The sequence below is a fragment of the Cryptococcus neoformans genome, chromosome 6 (assembly GCF_000149385.1).
Source record: "Cryptococcus neoformans var. neoformans B-3501A chromosome 6, whole genome shotgun sequence".
In the NCBI taxonomy this organism is placed as follows: domain Eukaryota; kingdom Fungi; phylum Basidiomycota; class Tremellomycetes; order Tremellales; family Cryptococcaceae; genus Cryptococcus; species Cryptococcus deneoformans.
The window spans coordinates 858,288-885,555 of NC_009182.1; the positions used below are offsets into that span (position 1 = coordinate 858,288).

The window sequence follows — 27,268 nt, forward strand, 5'->3', positions numbered from 1 at the left end:
AACGAACGCTCCCACCCACTTTCCGGCCGCTTTCAGTCTCCCTCACCACTTGCAACTTTCACAGCCACATACACGCCAGACACAGCATATATATCGACTTGCTACAAAAAAAGCACATCATTTACAGCTACTGTACTGCAGCATCTGCAATCCCTTCTCGGCGCAACGCCGGACGACCCTTAACAAGCCCGGCTCGTGCGACACCGCCTGATGCAATATGTCGAACCAAGTATCTGATCAAGAGATAGAGAGGGAAATCCAAACGCTCAGGTATGTCTATCTCTACTATCCTCAGTGCGACGATTAACAACTTGCAGAAACCTACGTCGACGATCCATAACTTCTGCCGGCCCTGGCGCTCTTCCTCTAGATCCCGACCTTCCTCCACCTTCTCCCAACTCCCGCGCATCGTTTGAGACTAGTCCACAATACACTTCGAATGACGATATCACGCTCTCTACCCCAGATGGTCTAGACGGAGATGGTCTTTTCTGGGTCCCTGCTCATCTTCATCCGGAACTTGCTCCGGGAGAATTTCGCGCTTTCTTAAAATCTCATACAAGCACGGATCCTACGCATGCTGATGCCAGCGACGCAGGAGACGCGCCGGGAATGAGTCGTTCTCGTTCGTGGATGACGCGCAACCCGTCGACAAGAGGGTCTGAAGGATTAGGAAGAAAAAGATCGATGTTGAGTAGACAGTATCAGCCTTCAGCCGGAGATAATGTGGAAGAAGAGAGGCCGCCATTACCGACCCCTAAACCGGTGAATATATATGGTGGGAGATCAGGAGAAAAAGGCTTGACATTGGAAGATTTACAAAGGTTGGAGCAGTTGGTTGATGAAGCTGGGGAGGACGTTGATCCGGAGAATATGCGTAACTTGTTGAGAAGAAGTCTGAGTATGAACGTTGCTCCTGGATGTAAGTCGGGTCATCATTGAAAATTGGCCGTGTGCTGACAATCTACAGTCTTACAGGATGACGTGCCCCAAGGAGACAATGCTGATGCGCCTCTTGTCGCCCCTCGGCCTGGCTCCATCCTTCGTCGCTCGGCCCGCACCAAAATCCGCAAAGCTGGTCTTTCAGGAGACGGCGGTGGTCATCGCTTTGCTGCTACTCGTAAAGGACGCATGACTGCTGCTCCTCAACGTGAAATCCCTGGGTTGGAAGACGATGATTATGCTTCAGCTCCAGAGTCACCACATCGACAAGGTAGCGACGACGCAAGTCTGGAGAGTGAGGATAAGTTCCATGACGCGCAGGAAAGCCATGAGGGCACGAGCTCTCACATTGAAATCCGAAGAGACTCTGATACATCTACAGACGAGGCACATATCTTTGATGCTTATGTGCGCGAACCATCGTCTTCAATATCGTCATCCTCGCACGATCACTCAACGTCTCCTAGTCCGGAGCCATCGCCCCCCAGTCGAAAGCTGTCTTTGCCTCCTGTGCCAGAGTCCGGGGAGACTACGGATTGGTTCACGACAGAATATGATCGTACGCCCACACAGGAATCTCTTTCCGACCCTCTTGCTAGTAAGCCTCGTTCTGCAGAAGAGAAGGCTTTCGCCGCCGGTGTAGGTGGATTGTCGATCAACACCACGTTTGGCGAGCAAGATCACGCTGCTCCTCAGGCTCGTTATGCTCAGCTTCCTGTCGAGCAAGACCTTCCGCCAGGAATGGCTCCTCCCGCACAACATATGAGTCTTCCGCCCAAGCCCCTTCCTGCTCCCGCCCAGCCCGCGCCTCCTGTAAATATAGAGATGCCACAGCTGGCCAAGACCGAAACCAATGTTTCTACCTCCAGTGTGAGTACCTCTGGTACAACGACCACAAAAGAAAAGAAGGGCAAGTTTTTCTCAAAAAAGAAGGATGACAAAGAGAAGAAGGGTAAAAAGGATAAGGACAGGTTTTTGGGGTCGCTATTCGGTGGGAAAAAGAAGAATGAGGAGTCAAGTTCGGTATCGAATTTCTCGTCCGCCGGGCCTGCAGCTGCAGCCGCATTGCTTGGTACCTCCAAATCGGCCAAATCAATTGGAGCTCCTCCTTCTCCCTCACCCACCTCTCCCAATTTCCAGAACTATGCCCGTTATCCCATCCATGTCGAGCGTGCCGTCTACAGGTTGAGTCATATCAAACTGGCCAACGCGCGAAGGCCGTTATATGAGCAGGTACTAATATCGAACCTTATGTTCTGGTACCTTGGCATTCTGGGGCGGAATGTGACCGAGGAGAAAAAGGCAATAGGTGATGAGAAGAAGGAAGAAGCGAAACCTGTGATCAAAGGTACCCCGCCTAAGCCAGCCGACACCGGCTCTGCTGCTAAGCCTGGAACAGTGATTCAGAGGCCATCGTTGAATTCTGCTCCCCCGCGTGCGGAAGCAGCTGTCGAGCACCGTCCTACTCCTGCTCAACCGGCGGCAGCGCCAAGCAAGAAGTCAAGCCTATCGAAGCCTGAGAGAGCACGGGATGGGAGAAACAGTGAAGCGCCTATGAGGGCACCTTCTTATGGGGCGCAAACGGCACAGGTAGATCACGAAGTACGAAACCAAATGATGAACCAGCAAATGGGGGGGATAATGCGTGGGCCACCTCCTCAGCATGCCCAACCTCCATCTTCGCAAGCTCCTGCGGGAAATTATCCGCAGGCTCACCCACCATCTCCGCAGCAGACGCCTAGGCCGATGGCAACCAGCGGCCCTGCAAGAGCATTGTCACCCCCTAGCCCCGGTGTGAATGGTCCAAGGTCGCCAGAAGCTGGATATCACCGAGATATTCCGAGTGCGGCACGAGGAGTTCCTCAGTCTTCTTTTGGCCCTCCCCCTGCACCTAATAGTCAGGTCGTGGGAGAAGATCAAAGGGATATGAGACAGCGTACCATTTCCAACCCTAATCTGCCTCACCCTGGGTCCATGTCACCTCCTGGAGGAGCTTCACCTCGTCGAGTTGTTACTGAAGGTCGTATGCCCGTTGAAGGTGCGCCTCGTCCCCTTTACCCTCAACGTTCCGGTCCTCAACCGGGTCAGCTTTTCCAATATCCTGCTGGAGCAGCTGTACCTCCGTTTGCGCGTCCTGGATCACCGGGTCCTCAGCCAGGCCAGGTCTTCAACCATCCTCGTCCTCCTCAGAGTATGCCTCCTCAACCGGGCCAAATCTTCCAACACCCTCAGCACCACCCCCATCCCCATCCACAAGCACGTCCTCCGCACCCTCAGTATGGGCAGCGTCCTCTTCCACCTCCAGGACAAGCACAAAGTTGGGAACCTCCTCAACGGTTGCCTCCTGGTGCGTCTCCTCCTCAATGGGCTGGTGCTAGACCTCCTGCCCAACAAGGAGCGCCAGGATTCGATCCCCGCCGAGCGTATCCACCACAGAGTCAAGGACAGCCGCAGGGATACTATGGTGGCGCAGGGCCAGCACCAGCTCCAGGACAGCCCTTGGGCAGACCGGTAGCAGTCCAGCATGGGCAAGGGTATCTCCCTGCTGGAGAATATGGTCATCACCGATGATATGGGATTGTGATGGTGTCAGGGACGATGCGTTAGCAAAGGGAGTCAAGCAAGGAGACGAGAAGGTGTAAGGACATTGTACTGTTTGGAGGAGCAAAAAAATTGTGTCATGTCTGAGGACAAATTGCATGGTTTTTGAGAGAGTTACAATTAGATGAAACGAGGCGAGCGACGACATCCTTGATTAGTAGATAGTTTTGTATCTGTGCAGCATCTCAGTAACGAAAAGCAGAGATGGACAGTCTTGCGTTATCCCATAATAAACGAGTACATATAAAGACCTGCACAGTAACATGAATAATACTCTTTTGTTCTGTCTTATATCGTTCGTGTCGACTCTGCTGAGCACGTTCTTCTCCGGCTCAAGAAGATACCTGAAAAAGGAGAGATTTTTGATCTTTCATCCTCGGGTATAATCCACAACCTGCGTCCCTGTCTTTCTAACCCATAAATGACAAATCCACGGGGAAATGGCGAGTGGAGAGAAGGGCAGAGACGTGGAGAAACGTGAGGTGTCGAGTGCGACTGGCTAAATGATCTGCAGCTGCTGCTGCTGCTGGTGGGCAGAGAAGAGCATAATATTCATTGTTACGTAATATTGCCACGTCAGTGATGGCCCACACGCACTCGCGTCCATCGACTGCTGCTGCTGTACTGCTACACCTCGTCAGAGCAGCTGTTACAGCTGTACATTTCTTCCTAACCTTCCTAACGACTACATTCGGACATCATGGTGAGTAGACAGCAGCATATAAACATACAGAGCTGACACAAGCACAAGGCTCGACGTTACGACAGTGAGCTCTAGGTCCACAGCCAGCCTAGTTTATATGCTAACTCTTTCCTAGGCAGAACAACCATCTTCTCGCCTGAAGGTATGTCTTGCATATAAAGACCCCCCGAATCCCGCTAACAAGTAGATTACAGGGAGACTCTATCAGGGTATGCATCATACATAAGGTAACAGCTGGAAAGAGAAAAATCACTGACGTAACTATAGTTGAATATGCAATGGAAGCCATCTCTCATGCTGGTACTGTCCTTGCTGTGCTTTCCAAGGAGGGTATCGCTATGGCGGCTGAGAAGGTGAGAATCTAAATTAGATATGGGGAATCACACTGAAATCTCAATTGTAGAAAGTAACTGGCAAGCTTCTCGACCTGTCCCTTACCCCTGGTGCTGGCGTGGGTGGAGAAGGTACGGAAGCATGGATGGGCGGTGGAGGTGAAAAGATCTTTTTGCTCAACAAGTGCGCGGATGCTAGTCTTCTCTTTCAACCCGTATGCTGACCATATCAAAGCAACATTCTTGCTGGTCTCGCCGGTATCACTTCTGACGCCAATTCGCTTGTCAACTTTGCCCGGAATAGCGCACAAAGGCACTTGTTCTCTTATGACGAAGACATCCCAGTAGAAATGCTGGTTCAGAGATTGTGTGATATGAAGCAAGGTTATACTCAATTTGGAGGTGCGCGGAGCTTTGTTTTTTTGCATTTGGATACAGCTGACCAACTTTTTTCAGGTCTTCGACCATTCGGTGTCGCTCTTCTCTTTGTTGGATGGGATCCTCTATACGGCTTCCAGCTCTATCAATCAGATCCTTCGGGCAACTATTCTGGATGGAAAGCGACTTCCATCGGCGCCAATCACTCTTCGGCCACGAGTTTGCTCAAGCAAGATTACAAGGAGGATTTATCTTTAGAGGATGCCAAGGGTCTTTGTTTGAAAGTGATGAGCAAGACGATGGACTCTACCAAGCTTAGTAGCGAAAAGTGTGAGTTCCCTAACGTGGCATGCGATCATGAAATGTGTTTGACAAATCGCAGTGGAATTCGCGACAATGACCCTTCACCCCGAGACAAAGCAACCCTTAGCCAAAATTTACCGTGCTTCTGAACTTGATGAACTACTTCAAAAGCTTGAGCTGGGAGGTACAAATGACGATCTGGCAGAAGGTTCAGGTGGTGGTGGCGGTGGGGAATCCCATGTGGCCATCAGTACATAATTGTAGAAAGATTAAAGATGTATGGTTGTGTATATTGGACTAGAACCTAAAGCATGACTATGATACATGTGCCTACATACAGATGGGGTTTCCACTGTGACCTAATCGTTCATCTATTGCATCGGTGGTACCCCTTCCCCATCACCATCCAGCTCGTCGACTATGGCCTGCTCAGGTGGAGGACCATCTGTCTGGAATCCCAACATACTGCCAGCTAGCAATGGCCTCTTTGATGTTTCTTCCAACTCTTCCTCCACACCGTGAGTAGCCTCATAAAGGCCTGAGGCCATCATTGACGATCTCTCCGCCTCCAACGCAGCGTCGGCTTCCAACTCCTCCATTGTCAGTGAACTTTTCCGTCTCTGACTGTCTTCCTCGTCTTCTACCTTGGCCTTTTTGTCATCCCCGTCCTCGTCTTGAGGCATCTTTCCTTCCTCGGCAATCCCCAACATCTCTCGCAAAGCCCGATTTTCATCTTCAAGTCGCAAAATCTCCATTTCCCTTTCTAAAGCCCAATCAGACCTGCCTTCTGTGCCAGCATAGCCCCCCGAGGAACCAGGAAGGAATCCGGGGAAGCGTGTCGGCTTTGCAGGTGCACGGGGAATAGTTTTTTGGGACTGAACGCCAGTCGGTTGGGAGGTTGGTGAAGGCCCCCGGAGGTCTTCATCATCAACATTGTTGGTCCCTGACGGTCCACTTTCGGAAACAAGATGGTTGGAGTTTAAGTAAGGCTTCTCGGCTTGCTCAAGGGCAGGAAGGATAGCAGCGATGTCAAGCTCCGAGTCGGGTTCTTCGCCTTGCATTGAGCGCAGGGCTGAACGAAGAAGGGTTGAAAGGCGGTTCAGTAGGAGAGAAAGAGAGGTAGAGTCGTGTAATTGAGCCGAGGAATGCGCAGTTTGAAGCGTTTGCAGAAGAGAGGTATAATATGAATGGAGGGAAAGATCATGTTGTTGCGAAGAGTGCTGCTGGTGGATCAGTTTGGATCATCATCGCAATATGGCGACGTACAGCTACGCCACGGAACTTGTTCATCACAGTCTCTAGCGTCTGTTCATATTCTTTCAGCAAGGCGTTAAGCTGTTTGTTCTCATGCTGTAGCTGCTGGTTCTCCAAAACGAGATGAGACCCAAACGCCTCAAGTTCACTGTGGAATTCCTCTGCGCCATCGAGCATTCAGCCCATTTGTCCGGCTATGCTACTCATCAACGCAACGCACCGTTTGATATATCCAGATTGAACCTTCGTAAAGGAAACCCTGTACCGACGTGAACGGCCTGGCCTTTGACATTCTCTGCTCTCGCCTTGAGTTGGGCGACTAATGCCCTGTTGTTGGAGAGTTGTTCTATGACGCTGTGAGCTGGGAAGGAGTATGCGAAGGAAGAGCTGCGTACCTGAAAGCTCGCCTACGAGTGACCATAGTCTTAAAAGCTCTTCTTCGAGGTCCATCATTGACCTGGACATGGCTGAAATCTTGTGAGCTAAGCTGCGCTATAGTCTATAGTTCAGCAGCGACACTGCATATGGCCCATCCTCGGTAGTACACGGGTTGCTGTTTGAGGTGTCGGTGTTACGTAATGCAACGCGAAGGCCGTTCGTGGACGCGCCTCGTTGTGCTTCGTTCGTTGTAGTAACTGTATTTCCATTAACTCTGGCCCCACATCGCACTCCAGCTTGCACTCTCTCCATACACGCTGCCAGCAAACACCCATGTCAGGCTTCCTCAACTCGATCGGGTATCTCCCCTCCCTCGCTCCCTCCTCCCACAGCCACTGACCAACCTATAGTCGTCTCCGTGCCCCTAAGCGATCCCCCACCAACACTCCCACTCAGCAGGGCTTCTTTGATCCTCTCCCTTCTCCGGGCGTCGAGAACGCCAACCAATCGTATCGGCCTCCATCTCCCGGGCCCAAGCCCCTCTATCTATGTCAGCCGTTTGTGAAGGCCGCGCTCGTTAAAGGTAGTTTTAAGACTATCGTTGCGCCGCCCAAGTATGTCGACATCAACGAGTGGGTGGCCATCAACTGTGAGTCAAAGAGCGTAAATATACCGAATGAATGCTGACATATTTTGCTAGTGTTTGATTTCTATCATAACCTCAATCAATTCTACGGCGTTTTGACAGAGTTTTGCACTATGCAGAACTGCCCTACGATGTCTGGTGGAAAGACGTGGGTTTCTGTGATTCATACGGTATAATGGCAGCTGATGACTTGTGAAAATTCAGTCTAAACTTCCTTTGGCCAGATCACAACCAGAGGCTAGTCTCTCTGGCGGCGCCAACGTACATTGATTTCGTAATGAGTTGGTTACAAAAGCTTTTGGAGGATGAAAATGTCTTCCCTACAAAGTCTGGTAAGTTATGAAGTCCCCCGTTAGAGACCCTACACTTAACACGCATTCAGGGAAACCGTTTGACCACTCATTTGCATACACGGCCAAACACATCTATAAGCACCTTTTCCGTATTTTTGCCCATCTTTACCATGCCCATTTCGAGCAAGTCCTCCACCTCTCCATCGAAGCGCACTTCAATTCTCTCTTCGCCCACTTCCTCGCATTCGGAAAAGAATTTGATCTTTTGGTAATGAAGGACCTTATGACCACCCAGGGTATGGGACAAGGTGTTGCGGAGTTGAGCGAGAAGTGGAGGCAGATGGGTATTTTGGAGTCATAAAAGAATCGGAAAAATAATGCGTCAGAGTTGATCTCTGGATTTCACGGAACGAGTGAGAGATGATGAGAGCGGATAAGGTTGCATAGCTCTGCATTGGGTGGTCTGTGGCTTGTCAACCGAGGTGGACCCGTTGATACGGCGAGAGCAATTAGTCAGCTGTTGTAGATTCTTGTTTCATATATATGCATGCTAGAGACGATATTCATGATTATAAGGGTCTGCGCGCTACCGCCTGGAGCTGTGCTGCGTTTGAAGATTTGTTACATCTAATACAACTATCTATTGGCGTTTACTAGGGCTCTCAACGAGACCATACTTTGATGGTCCCATCGTTGGACGCGGTGATCATTTCTTTACCTTTGGGATGAGTGATTATTGAAGTGATTGTCCGTTTGTGTATTGGATTTGGGTCCTTGTCAATTGGCTTTGCCTATTTAAAGTCAGTAAGAGAAGGGGAATTGAACATGAAAACACCTACATCGAGGACGTTCCATGCCCATAACTTGCCTTCTTCGTCACCTGCCAGAGCGAGTCCATCGCCATATCCCCAGTCCATTCCCCATCTTGCAGTTTGTTCTCCCACCTTGTGTCCTTGGAACGTCTGCAGACAACCTCCATCTTTTCTATCAAAAATCCTGACCTTTCCATCATTTGTTCCGACCAGAACACTTTCCTCCGGAGCTGTAGGAGATAGCTTCAAGGAAGTGATTGGCCATCCGACGAGGTCATCCGTGAGTAAACCAAACCGCAGATCGTAAGTACGAATATACCCATCAGATGAGCCAGTTATTATCTGGGGGGACGTGGGCAGTATAAGAGACGTAATGGTGGATGTGGCTTCCTTCAGTGTTTGGATTGGGTCGCGTGAAGATGCACGCATATCCCAGAGCATTACTTTGGCGTCAAATCCCGCTGCATGATATATTAGCAAATCACAACGACTCACATCATTAAGTAGGCGATAGGAACTAACCACTTGCCAGTACTTGGGCTTCTTGACTGAAACGCACAGCGTTGATTTTCCCAAAGTGGCCTTGCAGCCGACGAGTTACGGCTCCTGAAGCGACGTCCCACAGAAAAACTGCCTTGTCTCCTCCAGAGGATGCAAACTTGGCGTTATCCTGGGCACTGGGAATGTCCAAAATTAGTAGATTAGACATAGGTGATACGTTCAAACTCACATATCCAAGGCGAGGACTTCCTGGGCGTGTCCTCGGTAGCACTTGATTTCCTTGCCTAGTGCAGGGTTCCACAGTCGAATTGTTCGGTCTGCTGACCCAGACAAGAGATACTTGGCTCCATTATTGTACTTTACGACGTTGACCGGGGCCTGGTGAGCGTCGAGGCTGTTGAGGGTGAGCAAAGACTACAGGATGGAAGTGGAGGGCGTGACCCACGTCTGAAGTAGCTTTGTAGGATAAGAGAGTATGCCCGGCGCTCTTTCGTCTGACGGGCCTTTGGAGGGAGCTACTTTTGCGACGCTCATAGTTGCAGCCGTGCGCTCTCTACGTGTCCTCCGTCTACTACGCCTTTCAAGTAGTTCGGCTTTCGGCTGTTTTCTCTTTCCCAATTGCACTGGCAAGGTCCGTGCGTTTCATCTTACTACCCGTACTACGTACTACTTGCATTATTCGCTGTCAACATGGCCTCGGCGACCTCCGATCATCTGAAACTTAGGGGAAGGGTTTTTTAAAAAGCAGGTGGGCGATGCGGTCCCGCTCCCGTGGGCTGTCGCGTAACAAGGCAATGTCCGAAGCAGACGCGATCGGGATTTGTGTGATTAAAAGATGGAAAAGGTCAGTGCGCTGGCGGTCAAACAAAGATCATCATCGTATCCTCCCATCAACCCGAAACACTCGCCCACAGACGAGTCCAGTCATCCCCTTTTCCCTTTCTCCGTCCCTGGTTTTCCTTCCTTCCTTCCCTCCCTCCCCTCAGTCACCGCCCATGCCCTCCCTCCGCAGGGGCTCGACAGCCTCTCCTCACCATTCCGTCAGCGCACCCAGAATCAAATCGGATTTAACATCAACTTATCCTTCCTATCCATCTCATCATCTCAATGATTCAGCGAGCATAATGAGCAGGCCAGAGAACCAGTCAGGGGAGCAGAAGATACTTAATGCCCTGGTCTCACGTTTGGTAAACAAGGTGACCTCGATTGCGGCAAACATTACTGTTTTCAGGCTGACGTACATTTAACAGCTTCCTTGCAATTCTGGAATCCAGCTTGCTATCTTGGAATCAGATGCTGCGGTCCAATCGACTATCCAATCACTGCTTCAACTATCCGGCACAAGATTGTCCCTCGTCGTTCAGTCGCTGGTGAATGCCCTTGAGGCCTTGTCCAAGGTCAGCACGGTTTGTGACAGGCAAGAGCAGGTGTTGACTTTTTGGCAGTACGCTTCTTCTTCGGCACCTCTGGCAGAAATCCCACTAAGTGTCCTTCACTCCCAAATATATATCCTCTATATCCTCAATCTCTGCTTATCGACTTCATGGCGACAACATTCGCATGTGTCCCCACCACCATCCTCAGACCTTCCGAGATGCTGGCCGGATCCCTACGCATTCGAGGACCACCTAGCTAAGCATATGCTTAATGTTCTGGTCATATATACTCGGCTAGTATCTCTCGAGATAGAGTTTGGAGATGTTTCAGGCAACCATGCGCCTAGTAAGGAGTCAAAAGGTTCGGTAACGGCTTCCTCCTCCTCATGGAGCAAAGCAATGTCAGCTAGCTCAGGTTCTTGCTCTTTGGGTACAGGATTTCTCCAACAGCATTCGTACTCCCGGTCATCGCCCGATCGAGATGAACCTCTCGGTGAAAAGCTGTCAGCCACATGTACCACAGCTCTATCGACAGTCACCCAGATGACAAAATTCACCGCTCGGGCTGTCTTCTATCTGTCGGCGTCCAACTGGCCATTGGTCTCTACCCAGATCAGAAAACGGGTGCATTATCTAACTACTACCATCGAAGACTCTCCCGACCTCACCGAACTTCGCCTCCTCGAATGGTCGAATGTAGACCAAGCCCGGCTATCCCAGATCCTTGCCGAAATTTCATCTGCCTTTTCCTATATCAAGCGTCCGGCGCAGATAACAGTGGCTACAATGCTCCGAAAAGCGATACGCAACTGGATTACTATTAATCCTACTGAGTATGAAGCACTGATCGAATCGGGCAAGAAGTTGGAAGGTGGCGCAGATGCCTTGTTTGATGTGCTCCACTCAGCCTCTGATCTGGGATCATCATCCAATGCTCGTCGGACGAAAGCATTCTATCCACTTATGGCGGGGCTTTTAGTCGTTTGTCCGGATATTTTGCGGAGAGTCATGGCAAGGGAAAGTACAAAAGGAAGCTCAGGCCTCTCGAAAAAGATGTCGTATATGGATAGCTTCAGGAAAGGACTCAACTCAACCAAAGGTTTTGAGGCCTGTGCCCTTTCCTATATAGAATTCATGAGTGCCGGTATGGCCTTGAGCCCACGACTAGAGACATCGGCGATACGCAGCCTAATCCACAATATCCAAAATGATCTCAAAAACGCTCTCTTCTCCTCGTCTCTATCCAAGGAGATATCCGATCAGAATGCAATTGTGGAGGGATTAGTAGCGCTCTACCGATTGAATCCAACAACTACGGGTGGTTTGCTCTTCCCTAAGTTATGGAACGACTCCTCAGATGCCAGTAAGATAGTTGCAGTCAAGGCATGTGTTATGATCGCAGTGGAGGGCTGCAGATTACCTTGGTACCCGCCTGTCGAGGACTTGAAAAAAGAAGTCTGCTCCTCAATACGAGGTCTGCTCAAAGTACGTTCACATACTTGAACACGACAATGCTCATACTTTTCTAGGCCCACACCGCTGCTTCCACTCCTGATCGAAATGCTGCTCGACGGCCCCGGGGAAGTTTTGAACTTCCCTCAAAACAAACTGATCTCATATTTGAAATCCTCAACCTCTATTCTCTCGACCCGTCATTTGCCTTTTCAGGCGCTCGTCTTGACCCGAGTACTGATGACTCCGTTTCCCTCTTTATGACCCTCTCATCCCTTATGGTTCTGCCTAATCCCGAGGTCACTCGAGTTACAGCTGCCAAAACTAACGTTACACTGGTCAATTATGTTCGGGAGATGTGTCAACAAAGTGATCATGTGATGAGGTTGGCAAGTAACGCGGCTGCGGGCATTTGGCAAATGCTTCTTGATGTTGGCAGACAGGTGCTTTTCGCTTTCCACGACGGTGAGGTGGATGAAGTTACTGCTTCTGCTACAGCTATGCGCGAGATGGCTCATGCTGTCATCCAAATGGCGGAACGGCACCCAGGGATCATGTTCCCTTCACCAAAAGCCCAACCAGCAGCCATGGTAGTTTCTGCAGCAGGATTCGTCTGCATTGTATCGCCCGACGTTGAGCAGACAACCCTTACTCTTCCAACCCTCTCGACACTCGGCAAACTCACTCGAATGGCACACCGCTCTGCTTCAGGCGAGATCATGACTAGTGCCTATAGCACATTCCCTAATAACCGTGCAGATGCCTTCGAGAAGCTCGCTGCCCTACCTGCTGCCATCGGTCGCCAACAACAACAACGTATGATCCGCAGATCCCTTCGTCCATTGGCTATTGGTTCATCTTTGACTATATCTGTATGGATGGGGCTTGCTTCCATCTGGAAAGCTCTTACGGCCAAGATCGTTGCTGCGGATGCTGGTAACTCTATCTCATCAAGAGAGAAGCGAAGAATGATGACGGTGGATATTGAAGGTCTTGACGCGGAAGAGTCAAAAGAATGGCAGAATGCTATATCATTTTTAGCCGCGCTAGCCAACGTTGGGCTGACCAACCTCAAGCCCAAATGCCTTTCCGAAGTCATTGGCAAGGAAGGTTTTCTTCCTGCAGCTTATGACCAAGATATATCTGATCCGGGAGCCTTGATAGAGGCTTTCATCAGGCAGTGTGTCGAATTGCTTGCAAGCAATTCCATCGCTGTGAGAGAGTCGACCAAGGCGGCGCTTGGGTCTGAATTGCCTACAACTATGTGTCGAGTGTTAGTAGCGCAGATGATCAAGTGAGTGAAACTGTCACAATTCGTCTGATTTTGGCTGATCAACCATTAGACTGCTTTCCCATGCAATTAATCCGTCAGGTGTCAACATATCAGACTCTTTTACGAGCTTTGTTGAACAAGCTGTCGCCGTTCTTCGGCTTCAAATAGACCGAATGGGTCCTGACGATGACGTTCCCTCAGTCCAGGTCGATATGGGCGAACTTCTCTATCTGCTGGGAAAATATATCCAGAGATTGGGAAGAAGCGATTTTTTCTTGAGGTTGAAAACGAGGTATAGCCAGCTGATGGAAGCAGCCTTGCGAAAGCCTGATAATGTCTTGACCACCAGTGGTGGCAAATTAAAGACTGCCGCATTGGAGTGGCTGGCGGAGTGGTCAATGGAGACCTCGAAAGTGAGTCAAGAACACCTCATTTATGAGCCATAACTGACCTGATCCTTACAGGACAATGATGTCTACTCCACCTCCATGGATTCGAATGCTCGGTACCAGAGAGAACTTGGTCATGCTTGCTTAAGAGCTATGGTGCCAGTGACTGATGGTTTGCAGCTAAGCGCAGGAGGAGAAGAGTCTGAAGATCCTCAAGGGGTACTAAAATCGAGATTGTTTTACAGACACTACCGTCAATTAGTCAAAGTAATTGAAAAATCGAATTCAGAAGAGGTAAGCCTCCGGCTATATATGCAAGCGCTCGACATGCTGATTTGATTAGGACAAGTCTTCAGATCAACTCCCCTCTGTGCATGGTCAATCCTCTTACAAAACAGCCGGTCCTGATGATGCCCCTACTCTTGCCATTCTGGCCTTATCAAACCTTCTTTCCGCAAACATTGACGTCGGCCTCAAACATTGCCTTTCACTCGGATACCATGAGGATCCCACCCTCCGCACAGTGTTCATGCAGCTTCTCACCAATGTACTCCAGCAAGGAACGCGGTTTGGAGGTCTTGCAGCAAAGCGTATATCATATGCGCCCAAACTGTACCTCGAGGGGCTGACGAACCCCAATCTGGCGTTGGCCCTCGCTATGGTAGACGTCTGTCCACAGACCGGAGCTGAGGTGGATGAATTATCGACACTCCTATTCAGGGTTTTCGAAGGCAAAGGGACATTGCTCGGGTTGATGCGGGTGTTGATCGAAAGGGAGGTGACCTTGACCAACCACGAATCTGAGCTGTTTCGAGCCAATTCCATCACTATGCGCATGATCACTATCTTCGCGAAGACTTATGGCTACAATCACGTACGGGCTACTCTGCAACCGCTCATATTGTCGTTAGCAGAGAAGCCTGCGGAGTGCTCGTTTGAGCTTGACCCCAGGAAAGCTGCTCCCGGTGATGATATCGAACGGAATTCAGACCATCTGAGACTCATGTGTCAGGCCTTGCTAGATCTTATTTGTTCTTCTACCCCCCGAGTTCCTCTGTAAGTAATGGTAAAAAATTCGGTACGGCCTTTGCTGACGCCGGATACAGGATGTTCCGCGCCGTCTGTCACCACATCTGGGAAGTTGTAGACGACCGATTCCCTGACTCTCGTCACTCTGCTGTTGGATCTTTCATTTTCCTCCGCTTCTTCTGCCCCGCTATTGTCTCTCCCGAATCAATCGATCTCGATGTCAACCCTGACACTCGGGAGACTCGCCGAGCGTTATTGCTGATTACGAAAGTTATCCAGAATTTGGCAAACAACGTTGTCTTCAAGGAGCCACATATGAAGGTGCTCAACCCCTTTCTCTCAGATAATATTAAGCAAGTAACAAAATTCCTGTCTGATATTGCCGTAAGTAATCATTTTGCTGGGACGCCTCAGGAACTAATAAGGTAATGGAGATTCGCCCCAAGACTATTGAAGTTCAGAACGCAGCAAAGACCTTCCAGGAAGAGGCCGAAAGATCGCAAGACCTGGATGGAGATGATGCCATTATGTGAGTCAACAATTTACCTCGCAGAATCCAACCCATTCTGATTCTCTCCCAGTCATCGATTTGTCTTCAAACATCAGGCCAGACTGGGGGCATCACTTTCATCCATGCCTAAATCATTCAGACATGCTTCGAACTCCAAACTAGCACGAACTGAATTTGATGGGCCAGCAGCATTGGAGCGGTTGAGAAAGGTAATGAACGCAACCGGTGCACCTCCCGATGCTACTTTGCTTCCCGCCTCTGTAAGAGGTCAAGTTTATGATGAGTAAGATCACAGCCGGTCATTATATGGCGCCAGTCTGATGTACTCTACAGGTTTATGCGACATAATCAAGGTCGGAATGTAGACAGTGTGCGAGAAGTTTTTTATGAGGGATCCGCCAGCCAGGTAGGGACCTTACTTCAAGTGGCATGCCACGTTACTGATTTCAACGTTTGTAGAATGGTCGACGTATCTTCTACTTTATCGTCTCAAGAGTGGCTTTAATTGATTACGATCTGTTAGCTTATCACGTGTTCTTGGTGAGTTCGTTCGTTACGTCTCTCGTCAATCATAATGGTTGATCATGTGGTAGACCTTGGAAAGGGTCACGGAGTACTTTGATTTAATTATCGATCTGACCGATTTTTCCCACTCAACTGAGTTGCCGATGGTCTGGCTAAAAAAATCGATCCAGCTGTGCCCGTCGGGTATTTTATCATGCCTTAATGTGGGTGCTGAGAAGATCAAAGTGGTTGTTCAAAAAATATTGACTGAACCGACAGACATTGGTCTTCTATAATCCTAATTCTTATGCCCGTAAAAGGTTGAGACACTTGATCTCGGAGCTCCTAACCATCAGTAAGATTTTTCCTGCCAACGCATCGTGCCCTGTGGCTTACCAAGTGTCAGGTGCTCCTGTCGGGAAGAATGTCGTTGCGGCCAGTAGTCCATCTGAACTGGTCGACCACATCCCCTTTAGTAGTTTGGCCCTTCCTGAGCATACAATGGCTCTCGCCTATGAGGCTGATCACGTCTTTACAAACCTTGTTTGCTTGTCAGATCACGGTATGCAAATACCCGTGGTTGTCAAACTCGGACAAGATTGTCTGCAAGTCGCATCTGTGAGTTCAACCGTGTTAGTGTGTGAAGAAAAGAGCTAATAATACCTGAAGTGGCGAAAACAAGATCTCACGTCTTCCCTCAAGTCTTATATCATTGACGTTGTCAAGTTGAACGCCATTGATGACATTATCACTGGTGGAGGCATTCCCTCAGATCAATTAATAATCAAGCATTCGCAGAAGGAAACACTAACCCTTCTTTCACGAAGTGAGTGTTGTGTCAGCATTTTGTTCTCTCTGTAGCTCATTTCTGCACCAGAGCGTAATGAGATGGTTCATATAATTCGATCTGCTCGGTCCCGGCTCAAAGAAGACACGCCTCTTAATTCTCGCATTCTGAGACCTACGGATGTTCCCGCCACTCTTCTAAACGTGGCCCTCCTGAATTTGACCTCCAGCAACGAAACTCTTCGAATGGGGGCATATGTTTTGGTGAACGAGCTTTCTCAATTCTTCAAATACAGTCTTGCTTCGCGGGTGCTCAAAGTGTCTGGTAAGAAATTTTGGTAGGCATTGGGATGTTCAGCTCACTCACACGTCGACCATTCAGCTGGTTTGACCATCCCCAACAATTCCCTCTCTTGGGTCCACGATTTGTCCCGTGCCTTAGCCAGCTCTGCTTCCCATCTGACTCTAGAGTTCCTCAAAGAATGGGTTATCGGGTTTTCCAAAGCTGATACACCCCTTAAGACAGCCTCGCTTCAATATGTCGGCCCTTGGTTAGCCAATCTCGATCAGTTTAGCCGCCCGACTAGGGACGATGCTGAGGAGTCTGTAAAACAAGTCAGGGGAATTGTAAGATCCCTGGTGTCAATCACTGTAGCAGAACGGCGAGTAAGTAGCCAATTTTTGTTTAGTAGATGTTACGCTAACAGGCGATTCAGCGATTACACTTAACTATTCAGGAGCATCTTTGGGCACCATTCGCAAGGGCTCACGAGAGCTTGGTTGATATTGTGCTGTTTGAGCTTATTCACGGTGCCATTGATGCCGGATTAGGGAGTGACAAGACAGAGTGCATTGCCGATATCCTTGTGTCTATATCGTCCACTAACGTCCGTGGCAAGGTCATCGCACGTCTCCGCAAATCACTGGCGCAAACATACCTTCGACCATCGAATCATCTTACCGAAAACGCCACTTGGAACGAGGTTTGTGCGCTGGCTCGTATTACTTTGGCTCTAGGCTTCAACCCTACTACTGCCCTCGATACTCAACTATTCCTTCCCGAATTATTCCATGTTGTCACCCTCCTGTTAGGAGCTGGCCCGGTCATCATGCGTCAAACAGTGTATGGTCTTTTGGTCAGCATTATTCACTCCTTAGCTTCCAATGCCACTGCAGGTGAAATGGATGCAGACGCGCTAGCGGTACTGTTAAGAAGACTACAGGAACCTGAGATGATGACGTCCTTTGGTGTGACACAAGGCCAAGGGCATCTTGAACTTTCAGGTTTGCCTAGGAAGGATGAAACTGATGTACACTTGTTGGATCGTGTGGAGGAGGTATCCAAGTTCCTCGGTGAGGTCCTTGTTGCAGGTGCTGTTTCTGTTGGTGAGTACCTATTGGGACAATATCAACAGAGTACCAGGCTGATCGGCATCAGATTGCGCCAATGCCTGGCGAGCCAGATGGATGGGTCTGGTTGCGGCGACGTGTTTCCAGCACAATCCCGCCACGCAGCCCCAAGCCTTTATCGTTCTCGGCTATCTCGCATCTGAGGAAGTGGATGATGATCTCATCTATCAAATCCTTGTAGCAATGAGCACTGCCTTATCCCACTTCATTGAAAGCGATTCTATCCTCATTGTCAGTATGCTGCGATGCCTCAGCCGCATCGTTCCTGGTTTGTTCCCGGATAGCCGATACGTCGCCAGTCTTTTCTGGCTGGCGGTCGGTGTCCTCCAACTTGGCTACATCCCACTTTTTGCCCCTGCTCTAGAGTTGATGATCACTGCTCTTCGTTCAATCAACATGGCCAGCGATGGAATACAATCCACTGAGCTGATGGAGTACCTATTGGATGCCAGGAGAACCGTTGCTGATCAAGTCAAAAAATTGGATCAAGTCTCCGGCGTATCTTTTGATACGGATATCACGTTTGCGCTGATCGCCATCATATACAAGGGCGTTCGGCATCCTTCTACAAAGAAGTTGACCACCGAGATTCTTCTTGAACTCTTACAACTTGCTGCAAACACAGCGGGATCGAGCGCTGGTAATGGGACGCTTGTCGTTGCCGGCGGTGTAGCTTATTTTGTTGCGCTACTTTCCATTTCGGCCAATTCAGGAGACGAATTGAAGGATGTATTCAAAGCGGCGAGGCTATATGTAGATGTCAGTCATATGGATGTGGAACGTGTCTCAGTGTTTAGTCTGTTATCGATTCCGTGAGTCAAGTTCTATCTTTCAAGACAACATCAAAAAAACATGGCTGATTGTACTACAGGGATAATTCGACCGCTTTGCTGCTTGTCAGTATGGTGGTCTCTTTACTCAACGGATCAGGGGGTTCAGACGCTGAAAAGGCGATTCTGTACAAGTTATTGGCAGATGCTAGTGCTGAAATTCCAGAGGTGCTTGCCATGGCGTGAGTTGAATAACCAGACGTTTTACCCTGCGCTAACAGCTGGCATAGCTATGACTCACTGATTCCCCGCATTGTTTCTACTCTAACATCCACCAACAACACTTCTATCATTAGTTCATCCACCACAATCCTTGAACGGGCTCTCTCCGACCCCAACTATACGTTTACCAATTCTTCAGCCATCCCAAGTGCGGATAGTAGCACGTCTCTGCCCCACCCAGGACATGGAAAGGTTTACGCGTCAAGTATCAGCTCAAGCCCTAGTGCGGGTGCGGCGAGAGAACAAGTGTTAGATGACCTTGGAATGAAGGGGCTTGCGGAGTTAGCTTTTCCCCAAGTCAAGGTGGATAGGTATGTGATACAATGTTCGTGAACTAATGCAGCCGGCTAATTTTTGATGCAGGCTTAATATGATGGCGAAATGGGTTGCCTCACTGATCGAAAACTTTACTATCTAATTACCCTCACGAATACTTGTATACGATAATAATACCCTGCATTTTCCCAGTTATATCATATTTTACGATACCCATTCATCGTTTCATACTATTCTCTGTTTAACGAAGATCCATGACAGACGATATGTAATCTTATAGACTGACTGTTCCCTTGCATCTCATCTTTTTTACGAATTGATTTTGGGCGTGTGTTGGCGAGGCATGAGTAACAAGGCTATCTAATTACCCTAACTTGGAGCAATGAATGTACACGAGCGATACCAGACCCAGAATGCAACGGTAGTACGAGGAATGGATAAAAAACGATTGGATATGGCAAAGAAGTGGTCCCCAATAATTTAAAGGTTGCACTAGCCTACTACTGGGAAGCACTGATATTGACGTAACGCACAGTACAACTATTTTTCAGCTAACCTCGCACACACTATAAGTGGCCCGATGAATGAAGTAAACGAAGCCTAGCACTGCAAATGTAGTAAAGACGTTACTCAGTATTGCCTGCTTGACTCTCCTGCCACGTGCTGCATTCCTTGGCCCGGCTGATAACTGATGATGGTACATTACTGGTACTACATCGCTCGATCGTCCAATTGACCGAGCTTTACATCCTCTGTTTTTGGCATAGTGCTCGAGTCTAATACGCCAAAAGAAAAGAGTATCAGAGGTTGCCAATGTATGGGCTGCTGACGATGAAGGACGAGAAGGCGTATTAGGAATGAAGGGCAAGGAAGAAATAGAACGTCGGTCGCCGGGAGTGGTTAATAGACTTGTATGTGACATTCAGATTGGAAATCGACCAGCTTTGTATCATTGTAAAACCTTCAGTAACAGCTAGAGTGGGCAGTGTCATTAAACTATCTGATGGATAGGAGGCTGACGACGCCTAGGGTGGGAACGAGGAGGACTTCATTCAATTCCGAGGGTGGGAACAACAAAGAGGCTTATTAGGTACGTACAGAGCTGGTCGGAAATTGTCATCTGTCGAAGAGACTGGAGAGTATGCAGCGTATTTGAGTGGCTTGATCGTCTTTTGGGTGGTACAGGGCGTTCGCAGGGGAGTAAAAATGGCTCTGTCGGAGGAAGCTTAGGTATTGTGCTCGAAAGAGAGTATATGATACCTGATGATCGAGCGTAGAATGGCTATTATGACTCTTTAACACGCGCAGATTGCAAGAGAACGTAGTAGGCAAAGGCTGAAGGTTGCAACTCGGAAATAAGCATATACAAAGGATATGAAGAAGAAAAAGAAAGAAACAACAAAACTCCTACTTGACAGATGTGAAGGATGTTCTACTATTATGTTAACTTCCTCTTAACGGCCCTCCGTCACCATTTATCCATCTTTTACTCCTCCCCTATGCGTCTACCTCCTGGAGGGATAAGGATTATAACCGCCGCCCCTTGGCGGAGGAGCACCATAACCATATCCTCCGCCAGGTGGTCTGCCATAAGCTGGTGGTGGGGCAGAATATGGGTTGGGTGGGGGCAGCGGTGGTACGTAGGGACGCTGACCATAGCCTCCTGCAGCTGTGACGATGTTAGCTCCTTGTTCTTCACTATAAATATAAAGGAGATCAAGCTCACCATAAGGTGCTGGTGCTCCATAACCTCCGGCATAAGGATTTGGTGCTGCAGCATAGGGGTTACTGTAGCCATATCCACCGGCTCCACCTCCGTAAGACGATACAGGCGGCCTTGATGGCAGAGGTGCAGGGGCGCCGTAGCCGTAACCAGAACTACCCCCATAGTTCGACCGAGGCGGAGGCGGTTGGTAGCCATTGGTCCGTGGCGGCCCACTCTCGTACCTGCCTCTTGCCATACCCGGTCCACCTGTCACATTTCCGTTTCCACCGCCGTTGTGCCTGTGACCTCTTCTTCCACCTTGACCACCACGTCGGACCCAATCCTTATCGCTTTCCGTCAGCCTTGCAGGCTCAGGTTTATATCCTCTCAGAAGAATCGATCGATGAGGATGCGCTTGGCGTGGGAAGTAATATCGGACGGAGATAGAGTCGTTGGGGTTAAGATCAGGGCATTCCGAAATACTGGGAATAGGCGTGTCGAATGTGGACGCAGGGACACAGTTGGGATCGGGTAGAACAGAACCAGTTATGCCGTACGAAGCTTTGGTGTCAATCGGTATAGGCTGAAAGAATGATCAGCTGACAAACTTTAAAGACAAAACCGGCCACTTACCTTGCTTACGTCTTTCGCTCTTAAACCATACAACTTATCACAGAATAAATCATACAACGGGTTCTCGTTGGCGATAAACATAACATTGTCTCCCCAACTGTTCCTTCTCTTCTCGTCATCAGACAGGAGCTCTTCCTTACTCTTCAAAGCGGTCAAAAGGCGGTTCTGATCGATAAAGGGCAAGAGAGCGACACCTTGCCAAGCCATTTTTTTGCCGTTCATATCGATCTCAAAGTCGGGAGGGTAAAAGTCGAGGATGGGGGAGTCTTCGTCAATCATGAGAGTCTGTAAAGGTTCAGGCAGATGAATTCGACTGCGATGAGATTAGCACCCGCTTGATGATCAGACAATGATAACATACCTAGCGGCCGGGAAAACACCTAAAAGCTGTGCAAACGGCTTGAAAGGTATGCTGGTTTCGAACTTGATGTCCATAGACCCAACATCGCGGAAGTCTTGAGCAAAGGGAGCATAGTGATAAGGATAGAACCAATCCCAAGCAGGAACGCCCTGGTAGTAATATTCAAGAACCCAACAGAGTCCTTCCATATAGGACTTGGTAACCCTATTGACGATGTTAGCTGCCACATTGAGCATGATGGCACTGGACTTACTTGTCAATGAATTCTCTCTCCGACAATTTTACACCGAACTTCTTCTCATAATATCTTTCTCTATATCCGGGCTCCCATAGCTTAACATCATCTTCATAGTCGACCGTTCCGTCTGCATTGACCTTGAGCTTTTTCTTCGGAATAGGCTGGTCGGCTTCGGGATTAGGGGGAGCATCGTCGTCGTCGTCATCGTCATCCTCCTCATTGCTATCCTCATCACCATCGGAATCGCCCCTCTTTCTCTTGCGGGGAACGTGTGTGGGGTCTTCGTCGTCCTCAGGGATAGTAGATTCGTCATTTTCAGCCACGGTGGCATCACCGACGGGCGCCTCACCCTCATCCTCGTCCGTCTGGATAGCGGGAGGAACCACCTCTTCATCAACACCCTCTTTCTCGCCTTGCTCTTCCAAAGTTCCCCTCGCTTCCTCCTTCGTCAGCTGCTCCTTTTCCTCGTCCTCCGTCCTCTCAACAGTAACAACCGCTTCATCCTCTTCCTTTCCTTCTTGGGCAATCGCCTTTTTGTCGTCGACATTCACGTCATTACCACCCTCCAACTCAGCCTTGAGTGCCTGAGCCGCACTCATGTTTGCCATCCTGATCGCCTTGCGATTCTTGACTATATCCGAGTTGGAGCCAGCCATTGCCTTCTTTGCCTTTTGGTCCTGATCCTCTGGTTGTTTAACTGCATCCTCCTTGGGAACGAGGTCGAATGCCGGTCGAGACGGCAACGATGGGTGAAGAGGACCGCCACGGGCGGTCGCAGCGGGGTTATCAACAGCAACGTACTCTGTGCCGTTTAGAGTCAAGGTGTTACGATCCTCTTCACGCGCCTTATCCTCATCTTGTCTCTTATGCTCTTCAATCCTCCTACGCTTCTGGGAATGCTCCTGACGCTCTTCATCATCCTTTCTCTTCTGGAAGATTTCATCCTCGGACTTGGCCAACCCTTCCAAGATAACTTGAGCTCGGTCAAGATTGACTTTGCCGTGGTTGGTAAGGTAACCACCCATCCTCGGTAGCTCCGCCCTCCAGATCTTGAGAAGCACATCAATCGCACCTTCACGGATTTCCAAGCTCGGCAGATGAGGCAAGAAATCGTTACCAACGAAAAAAATCATGAAAATCCAATCATCAATCGCCAATTCGAGGTCAAACGGGAAGGGCATGCCTGGTACAACAAGCTCGACTGCCAAATACTCGCGTAAGCAAGCCACATCAAGGAAGATGAAAGGTTTGGGGTCCTCCGTCTTGGCAACTTCAGCAACATTGGGGTCTTTGAACTTTTTATCGCTCTTACAATTGGCGGCAATATGACCGACCTTGCCACAGTTTTTGCAAGCATGGGGTCCCTTAGAACTTTGGGCGAAGACGTCTTCTCGAAGAACACGGAAATGAGGTTCGTGGGTGGCAAGCGAAAGCATAATCAAATCAGCGTCCAAACCGTAGATGACATGTGACGTGTTGGCATCCCATGTGGGGTAGCTTCGCTGACGACGAATCCAGTCCATAATCTTGTGCTCACCCTCACCAGGGACGGATGAGTCAGAGAGGATGATTTTGAGATCTTTCCATCCAGGGTCGGTTGTGAGCTTGTGGGACACCCAGTACTTTAGTGATATTGAGAGAAGGTCCATGAATGGTGTACCAGGGGTGATTGCGTTGGTATCCCAACTCTTGTGGTTGGCAGTCTCTTCTGAAACGGCGTGGCCCATGGCTTCAAACAATTTGATAGCCTCTCTCCTCTCTTCTTCCTTGTCTGCGGCTTCTTGAGCGGCTCTGAAACGACGAGAACGCTGTTGATTCATCTTCGCTCGAGGAGCAACACCATCTAACCGGTTATCAGCATCAGATATCGAGCTACAAAAGAACCAGGCTCACCGATAGCCATCATCAAGACTTTTCTCGGCCTGCACATGTTGACTACCCTTTCAGTATACTTGAAAATTTCCACCATCATTTCTTCTTCTGTCTCTGGTGCGGGTCGGCCTTCAGGGTGCGTACAGGGATGCACGATACCGTTCATATCCACTGATCAATCTTCATGAGTGGTCCGTCCGGCATGCCAACGACGATCAACTTACGATAAAGATTATCCACCTCGAACCCGTTAGGATTGGGATTTTCATATCTTATAGGCTCCTCGACAATTTCGCCATCTGGACCTCTGATCTTCTTGGGAGTGTCCTCTTTCACCCTCTCGACGATCTTGGGGTACTTCTTAGAAAGCCATCGGAAAAGAGCTGGAACACCCTGCGGACGAGTTAGCGTGGGTTTAAGGACGATATCCGTATAATTACCATTCTTAAAGTATTCAGTCGAGCTTTGGGGGTTGGAAGGAAGAAGAAAAGGAAGAAGTGACAAGTCAAGGCTGGCCGTTCTTCCTGCGCCAGCCAAAACCAAAGCTGCAGAAAGCGGCAAATAACCGGTTTACGTAAGTGAAATGGATTCCAGGGTATCATTATACGAGCGTCCACTTTCTGTTGTCTTCCGCTCGAACAACGCCTGCAACAATCACTTCAGGCAACTCGGATTGTTATCGTGTTGCATTCCTATAAGACAGACGACCCCATACCCGATGGTGTACATAAAAAACTGGACAGACTTCGAGGCCGTAAGTCGTCATCAGTGTCACCTATATGGGCACGCTCTCGTTCAATATGTGCTGACGCATCGCCATGTAGGCCGCAACAGATCTCTACGCGCGATCGCCTAATAAGGTGCGTATATGACAATAGAGATATATCAAGACTTTTGAAGGCGCAGGGCTGACAACCATCAAAGGTTCGATATTGCGTCAAGTTTCAGCCAAAGACGGGGCACCTTGTGCTCAAGATCACCGATGATTTAAAGGTTTGTACTTGTCTTCCAGTTAATGTCCGCCGGACGATCTAATTTTGCCTTGCTGTCCACAGTGCATCAAGTACAAAACATTCTCTTCCATCATTCTTAACCGGTTCGACTCCCTTAACCTCCGCCTCTTATCTTCCATGTCCAACACCAAAGCCCGACCTAAGACGATCATCTCAACAACAATTTCAGCCAGTGAAACACCAGAGCGAGAAGGAACGCCTGTTCTTGCTGGGGCGAGCGTGGAGGCTCCACCTTTGGCAGTAGCTCCAGGGGGTCAGGAAGGAATGAAGCAAGGAGCTCAAGGGAAGTCAAATACGAGCGGAAAGAAGAAGAAGAAGGGGAAAAGATAAAAACGGATTGTATGTATCACGCTTTAATTGTAATAATGTTGGTGTCGGTTATATGCTCTGGTCATCAAATACGGAGAAACAGAGAGTACATATTAAGCTGCTGACAGGCGAAGAATAGACGCTAAAGCCAACTAAAAGTCTGCACTGGACTGAGACCAACTGCTGTAGGCTGTAGAATTAGGATGGAGAACACGGCAGAATTCTGAAAATCAATGTGAATTTGGCATCGGCGTAGGTCATGAATCTTCTAAACTAGCAATGAGACAAGCGGATGTGTGAATCCACCCATTGAAAGCTTCTTCGCGAGGTATGCATGACAGCACGCTCTGATTGATCGAATGAAAAGTACTACGGATGTTTAAGATTTGAAAAAGTCCATGATATTCATGACGGATCAAACTTTGGAAAGTCAAAAAGACAAATGATTCACAATGAAAGATGGTTCAGCTGTTGATACTTTATGGATTAAGGCAAAGTATAGCCCAAGTATAGTTCCATAAGACACACTCCCCCCCCCCCCAACCCCCCCGCCCACCCCATCGATCGTTAGATTGAAAGCCTTGAAAATATTTAGGCGACATATACCATACCGACCGCAACGGCGGCGAGAGCAATGAGAGAACCGCCCATGGTGGCTGATCGACCAGACCCGCTGGAAGAAGAGTCAGAGGTGGCGCTAGCGGAAGCGCTGGCGGCAGAACCACTACTGGTGGTAGCAGCAGAGCCAGCGGCAGTGCTGCCAGTGGCCTCAGAAGGAGCGGAGACTTCAGCACCGGTAGCAGTGCCAACAATGGGCTGGAAGAAGGTAGACTGAGTGCCGGTCGCAGCAGTAATCTGGGTAGTAGTCTGGTTGGATGAAGTCTCAATGTAGGCTTCGGAAGCTGTATATCATCTCAGTCCACGACATTCTTCTGATAAGGGGAGGCGACTTACTGTCCTTGCCCAAACAGTTGATGATGGATTTGAGTTGGTATGTACCGTTGGCGATAACTTGAGGCAAAATGTAACCAACAGCAAGGTCGACACTCTGTTGGTAGACTGTAAAGGTATACGTCAGGATTATCACTGCATGATGGATAGACCAGACTTACTGTCGTGTTCAAGAGTGATGAAACCAGTGTCCAATTGAGGGGCGTATTCGGTGAGAATCTTCTCAAAGGTCTCATAAGAAGAAGCGCCGGTGGCGGTACCACCGCTGATGTGCCAGTCGTTCTGTCATTTCGTTAGTAAGATCATCGCGAAAGTCAAGATGAACCTACAGTGTCAAAGTTAACAGTGGTTGAGCCATCAGTGTAAGAAGTCCAGATAACAGGGGTCAAGCCCATCTGAGCAGCAATAGCTCGAACACGGTCATCAATGTCACCGTAAGGGGGTCGGAAAGTGTTTGGGGTGACGCCAAGGGTGTCCTTGATGACCTTCATTGTCCAACCAAGCTCGGCAACAATCTCCTCGTTGGAAAGAGTGGTAAGTGCGGGGTGAGACCAGGTGTGGATAGAGATCTCGTGGCCGGACATGTATTCAGTTTGGAGCATCTCGGGTCGAGAAAGGACACGAGAGCCGACAACGAAGAAGGTGGTCTTGATGTTCTTCTCCTCAAGGTAGTCAATTAGGAGAGGGGTGAAGGGAGAAGGCCCGTCATCGTAAGAGAGACCCCAAACATTCTTGTCAGGGCACTCGACAATGTCGGTTTCCCGAGTGCAACCACCACAAGTCCACCAGCATCGACCGTCGCTGATAGCACCCGCATCAGTAGAACAATCGCCCGTTGTCACATTATAACTGGGCACCTTGGACAAGTCGATCTAATCCGACTGTTAGCTCTTCTGGTGCCTTTTCGGACTCAAACGCAATTCACCTTGGCCATCCAGTCCTGAACCAAAGAGGAGTTGGTAGGAGGAATGACATCTAAAGCTGG

The 27,268-nt window shown here is 49.2% G+C and overlaps 9 protein-coding genes across 9 annotated transcripts in view; 5 read left to right on the forward strand and 4 right to left on the reverse strand.

The window, feature by feature from the left end:
• Positions 1–217: 217 nt before the first annotated feature.
• CNBF2830 (hypothetical protein) lies at positions 218–3,513 on the forward strand (the record flags this gene model as incomplete). Its single annotated transcript, XM_769510.1, has 4 exons — positions 218–270; positions 318–922; positions 971–2,340; positions 2,533–3,513. 4 exons carry the CDS (start codon positions 218–220, stop codon positions 3,511–3,513), a joined length of 3,009 nt encoding a protein of 1,002 aa, XP_774603.1.
• A 730-nt stretch (positions 3,514–4,243) lies between these two features.
• On the forward strand, positions 4,244–5,517 carry CNBF2840 (hypothetical protein; the record flags this gene model as incomplete). The annotated part of the gene is made up of 9 exons (XM_769511.1): positions 4,244–4,246; positions 4,295–4,310; positions 4,362–4,388; positions 4,441–4,455; positions 4,514–4,599; positions 4,650–4,762; positions 4,814–4,980; positions 5,035–5,286; positions 5,339–5,517. The coding sequence occupies 9 exons, from the start codon at positions 4,244–4,246 to the stop codon at positions 5,515–5,517; spliced, it is 858 nt and encodes a 285-aa protein (XP_774604.1).
• A 113-nt stretch (positions 5,518–5,630) lies between these two features.
• CNBF2850 (hypothetical protein) lies at positions 5,631–6,978 on the reverse strand (the record flags this gene model as incomplete). Its single annotated transcript, XM_769512.1, has 4 exons — positions 5,631–6,479; positions 6,526–6,674; positions 6,734–6,859; positions 6,909–6,978. 4 exons carry the CDS (start codon positions 6,976–6,978, stop codon positions 5,631–5,633), a joined length of 1,194 nt encoding a protein of 397 aa, XP_774605.1.
• Positions 6,979–7,224: 246 nt separating this feature from the next.
• Positions 7,225–8,191, forward strand: CNBF2860 (hypothetical protein; the record flags this gene model as incomplete). Its single annotated transcript, XM_769513.1, has 5 exons — positions 7,225–7,250; positions 7,302–7,540; positions 7,592–7,685; positions 7,742–7,869; positions 7,920–8,191. 5 exons carry the CDS (start codon positions 7,225–7,227, stop codon positions 8,189–8,191), a joined length of 759 nt encoding a protein of 252 aa, XP_774606.1.
• A 301-nt stretch (positions 8,192–8,492) lies between these two features.
• Positions 8,493–9,677, reverse strand: CNBF2870 (hypothetical protein; the record flags this gene model as incomplete). Its single annotated transcript, XM_769514.1, has 5 exons — positions 8,493–8,621; positions 8,670–9,103; positions 9,165–9,319; positions 9,373–9,537; positions 9,589–9,677. 5 exons carry the CDS (start codon positions 9,675–9,677, stop codon positions 8,493–8,495), a joined length of 972 nt encoding a protein of 323 aa, XP_774607.1.
• A 461-nt stretch (positions 9,678–10,138) lies between these two features.
• Positions 10,139–19,343, forward strand: CNBF2880 (hypothetical protein; the record flags this gene model as incomplete). Its single annotated transcript, XM_769515.1, has 22 exons — positions 10,139–10,339; positions 10,394–10,587; positions 10,630–12,004; positions 12,049–13,265; positions 13,315–13,657; positions 13,709–13,927; positions 13,983–14,689; positions 14,740–15,046; positions 15,088–15,191; positions 15,244–15,456; positions 15,507–15,579; positions 15,633–15,713; positions 15,767–15,901; positions 15,957–16,295; positions 16,347–16,503; positions 16,555–16,788; positions 16,846–17,129; positions 17,180–17,849; positions 17,902–18,685; positions 18,745–18,885; positions 18,934–19,236; positions 19,289–19,343. The coding sequence occupies 22 exons, from the start codon at positions 10,139–10,141 to the stop codon at positions 19,341–19,343; spliced, it is 8,136 nt and encodes a 2,711-aa protein (XP_774608.1).
• Positions 19,344–20,706: 1,363 nt separating this feature from the next.
• On the reverse strand, positions 20,707–24,453 carry CNBF2890 (hypothetical protein; the record flags this gene model as incomplete). The annotated part of the gene is made up of 8 exons (XM_769516.1): positions 20,707–20,870; positions 20,928–21,489; positions 21,540–21,852; positions 21,901–22,104; positions 22,154–23,981; positions 24,032–24,181; positions 24,235–24,403; positions 24,451–24,453. 8 exons carry the CDS (start codon positions 24,451–24,453, stop codon positions 20,707–20,709), a joined length of 3,393 nt encoding a protein of 1,130 aa, XP_774609.1.
• Positions 24,454–24,728: 275 nt separating this feature from the next.
• Positions 24,729–25,353, forward strand: CNBF2900 (hypothetical protein; the record flags this gene model as incomplete). The annotated part of the gene is made up of 4 exons (XM_769517.1): positions 24,729–24,764; positions 24,835–24,870; positions 24,935–25,003; positions 25,066–25,353. The coding sequence occupies 4 exons, from the start codon at positions 24,729–24,731 to the stop codon at positions 25,351–25,353; spliced, it is 429 nt and encodes a 142-aa protein (XP_774610.1).
• A 570-nt stretch (positions 25,354–25,923) lies between these two features.
• CNBF2910 (hypothetical protein) overlaps positions 25,924–27,268 on the reverse strand; it is a gene marked incomplete at both ends in the record, with an annotated part of 1,780 nt that continues 435 nt past the window's right edge. Inside the window, 5 exons of the mRNA XM_769518.1 lie at positions 25,924–26,234; positions 26,287–26,391; positions 26,445–26,565; positions 26,613–27,155; positions 27,209–27,268. The exon at positions 27,209–27,268 is cut by the window's right edge and continues 136 nt beyond it. Of these exons, the coding sequence (XP_774611.1) occupies positions 25,924–26,234; positions 26,287–26,391; positions 26,445–26,565; positions 26,613–27,155; positions 27,209–27,268 (1,140 nt within the window). The remainder of the gene's footprint in view (positions 26,235–26,286; positions 26,392–26,444; positions 26,566–26,612; positions 27,156–27,208) is intronic.